We start from the raw sequence: 3,782 nt of genomic DNA on the forward strand, positions 1-3,782 counted from the left end.
AAGATGCTAGTGGTGGTGATGGTGGTGCTGGGCATTCACGACAGACTTGGAGGTGGTGCTGTTGGAGGTGGTACAGGTGCGGGTGTGGATGGTGGCAGTTGTAATGGTGGTGATGGCGGTGGTGCTGGAGGTGTTGGTATGGTTGAACAGTTGGTGGGTGAGGTGATGGCAGAGATGGCATCTGACCCTTATTGATCATTGACTAGAGACCCACATGCTGTACTCAATGTGATCTATTTGAATTATTTCTATTTAAACTTTATAACACCCCTTTGAGATAGATCATACATCATTATCAAATATTTTTATACAGGAGGCAACTGAGGCTTATTGAGGCTGCATCCTTGCCCAGGGTCACAGGGTTGGGAGTTAGCAGAGTCAGGAACCAGCCAGGCTGGCTCGTCTAGAATCCACACCCTTATCCTCTGTACTCGGGCACACATGGACATGGCGCCAGTAATCAGTATTGACTGGGCACAGTCTCCTGCTGAAAGGGGAAGACAGAGCTCAGGACCAGGGCTCAGACACCCAGTCCCAGACTCGCAGGAGGCCACAGGGACTCTGGTCTGGAGAAGAATAATCAAACCTGTGAGCTGGAGGATCTGGTCATCAATGTGGGTCACGGCCTCGTCGTGCATGACCTGGCCTCCAAGGACAAACTCTAGGCGACCTTTAGCCACAAGCTGGTGGACCTTGGCGTGATGGGCAGAGAGAAACGCCATGTTACACCTCCCAGGCTGAACCATTTTTGTTTGCTGGTCTCATGCCTACTGCATCTCCAGGTCCTTCCTTCAGACTCCTCAGCCTCATTTCTTCTGCAAATATCAGGACAATGTCTGTCCTGGTCAGCACTGTGTCTAGCTCTGAGAACAGCACCTGGCCATGGCTGATGCTTCATCAGGCATACATACAGGTACACAACTTTTGTTTTGAAATAATTTCAAAGTTATGAAAGTGTTGCAAGGATTGTAAAAAATGCTCCCCTCCCATAAATCTTTCCACTGATTGTTGTTTTTCAGTTGATCAGCCATCTCTGACCCTTTGTAACCCCATGGACTGAAGCATTCCAGGCTTCCCTGTCATTCACTATCTCCCAGAGTTGGCTCAATCGGATGTCCACTGAGTTGATGATGCCATCTAAGCTCCTTATCCTCTGTCATCCCCTTCTCCTCCTGCCTTCAATCTTATCCCGCATGAAGGTTTTTCCAGTGAGTTGGCTCTTCTCATCAGGTGGCCAAAGAACTGGCGTTTCAGCTTCCCCCAATTATCTCACTGTTAATATTGTTTACCCATTTCCTTAACACTATTTATTTATTTTAATCCAAGATATGGTTTACTTAAACCAATTGAAAATAAACGTTAGAAGCTTCATGTCTTTAATTCCGTAGTTCACTAAGTCTTGAGCAAGAAGATCATTATAGCTCTTATATAATTAACTAAATCAGGAATTTAACATTAATCATGGTCCCAGTGAATTCACATGCAGCTGAAGAGGCTAGCCCCATCCTGTGATGACATGGAGATGAGGAGAGGACCTGGCTCCAGACTGCCTCTCCAAGGACCATGGCCTCTGACCCACTGTGATACAGAATTAATCAGAAGGGTAATCCACAGGGACTTCTGCACCCCTGGATGGTCAGTGGCTCCAGTGTCCATGGGAGCCACGCAGATTCATAAGTGAAGTCAGAGGGTGTGGACACAGGGTCACCCTGATGTGCCCAGGGTCAAAAGTGACCCCATTCACACCAGCTGAGTGCCCAGCTGGGCTGCCAGAGCTGCAACTTTTCAGGAGGAACCAGAAAGGCAGGATCAAACACAAACCTGTCCCCTGGGCACGGGGCTGACCACAAACCTGTACTAAATGGGCCCTGGGCACAGCTCAGCACAGTTGGGGCCTCCTGGTCTATGCAGCCTAGACCTGGTCACACAGAGCACAACCCAGGAGCTTCCTGAAGGGTCGTCCCCGGGACCCCCAGGGCATCTCCTCTCAGCTGGTCAGGACACCCTGAGGGAAGCGTTACCTTGCGTTTCTGCCAGTCCGAGGCGACGCCGTCCCACCACAGCCGGAAATATTCCTGCTCCACGGCGATGAACCTGCGCTTTTTCTCAAGGGTCAGTGCCTCCACCACGGAGTTGTAGACGTTGGTGACATAAGCCTGCATGCTCTCCTGCGGTGGGGAGGAGGAGAGACCATCACTGCAGACCCGTGGGGGAAACCACAGGGCGTGGACCAGGGAGCGACGAGGAAGGTCCAGGGAGACATGGTGCCTGGGGGGCACTGGTGCTCCCACAAGCCTGTCCAGGCCCTGCAATCGGCTCCCCCTGCTCCTCAAACAAGGGAGCCCAGCGTCCACTCTGTAATGGACACACGGTGAGCCCTGCATTGAGAGAAGCACCCGGGCAGACAACCTTTGATGGGAGTCTGCCCCTGAGGAGAGTCATGAGGAGGCAGACACTCTACATGACAGAGGGTCGTGCCAGTCCAGCCAAGGCGGGGCCAGCCCAGAGGGGCATGCTGACCACTCCTGCCTTGGAGCACAGACCAATTGACAACAGGGCCCAAGAAGTGAGGTCCAGGGACACTGATGGGCCTTCTTGGGATGAAATAGTGGGGAAGTGTGTGTCAAGGGCTGAGGCTGAGAGAAGCTGACCCCGCGATCTCTCTGAATCTATCTTCCCCCAGGATGGAGCTGAGCATGCTCCCATCTGGGTCAGGCTGACTTGGGCAGCACCCACCCCATTCCTCAGTGTCCCTTCTGTAAACTGGGGGTGACGAGCATGCTTCCCCACTTGTCAGCAGTTCCACACGCAGACAGGTAGCCGGAACCAGGCTCAACACTCAGCCTCAGGGCCTCTTGCTGCCCAACTCCCTTTAAAATGAGCGCCTCAGTTATTAACATCTCATGGAAAGTATTGTATCCACGATCACAGAGTGGCCCTATTCATTTATTTCCTTCCTCCTTCCAGAAAGAGCTTGTGCAGGCCTGGGTAATCATTTCAGTTACCTGCACCAGAAACTTATGGAAATCAGTCTTTCCCTCTTTTCCTCTGCCCTGGTTCATTCGTTCACTCAATGGAATTTCGAAGAACACCTTCCACACATTGCGACTAGGGACACATTCTCACCCCTGCCCACAGCCAGTCTGCCTTAGTTGCTCTGTCGTGTCCAAATCTTTGTGACCCCATGGACTATAGCCCACCACACTCCTCTGTCCTTGGGATTCTCCAGGCAAGAATACTGATGTGGGTTATCATTTCCTTCTCCAGGGGATCTTCCTGACCCAGGGATCGAACCTGGGTCTCCTGCATTGAAGCCAGATTCTTTACTATTTTAGCCACCAGGGTAGCCGACATCCAGTCCATAGCCAAGTACAGATGGGCCCAAGGCCAAGTTCCCTGATGGCAGAGACCCAGGACACAAACTCACTCTGGAGTCCAGATGGAAAAAGGACCGCAGCTTCAAGAGGTGTGTGGGGTCACTCGGGCCACCTACCTGTACGGTGTGCAGCCAGCCCACGTCCATGTGGCTGTGGGGAACCACGAAGACCCTCAGTCGGGGCTCAGGCTGAGCCCGCGGGGGCCACATCAGGCCCAACTGCAGGAGAAGAGGCAGCCAGCTCTGCAGCTCCATCTCCTCAGCCAGCTCAGGGGCTGGAGGACGTCTGCCTGCCTGCAGGGCCCAGCCTCCTGCCAGATGACTGGGCCACTGCCCTTTGGTGGATGCAGTGGGAAGGAAACCAGAGTGACACCCACACAGATGCGGTCACCTGAGCAGTGCAGGC

General features: G+C 53.0%; 1 protein-coding gene across 1 annotated transcript in view; it reads right to left on the reverse strand.

Moving 5' to 3' along the window:
- Window positions 1-3,631, reverse strand: part of LOC104999084 (epididymis-specific alpha-mannosidase-like) — a 38,663-nt gene extending 35,032 nt beyond the window's left edge. Inside the window, exons 1-3 of the mRNA XM_010854546.1 lie at window positions 3,494-3,631; window positions 2,022-2,168; window positions 587-692 (exon numbers count right to left, since the gene is read on the reverse strand). Of these exons, the coding sequence (XP_010852848.1) occupies window positions 587-692; window positions 2,022-2,168; window positions 3,494-3,631 (391 nt within the window). The remainder of the gene's footprint in view (window positions 1-586; window positions 693-2,021; window positions 2,169-3,493) is intronic.
- Window positions 3,632-3,782: the final 151 nt, after the last annotated feature.

This window comes from Bison bison, unplaced genomic scaffold (assembly GCF_000754665.1).
Source record: "Bison bison bison isolate TAMUID 2011002044 unplaced genomic scaffold, Bison_UMD1.0 scf7180017864342, whole genome shotgun sequence".
Classification (NCBI taxonomy): domain Eukaryota; kingdom Metazoa; phylum Chordata; class Mammalia; order Artiodactyla; family Bovidae; genus Bison; species Bison bison.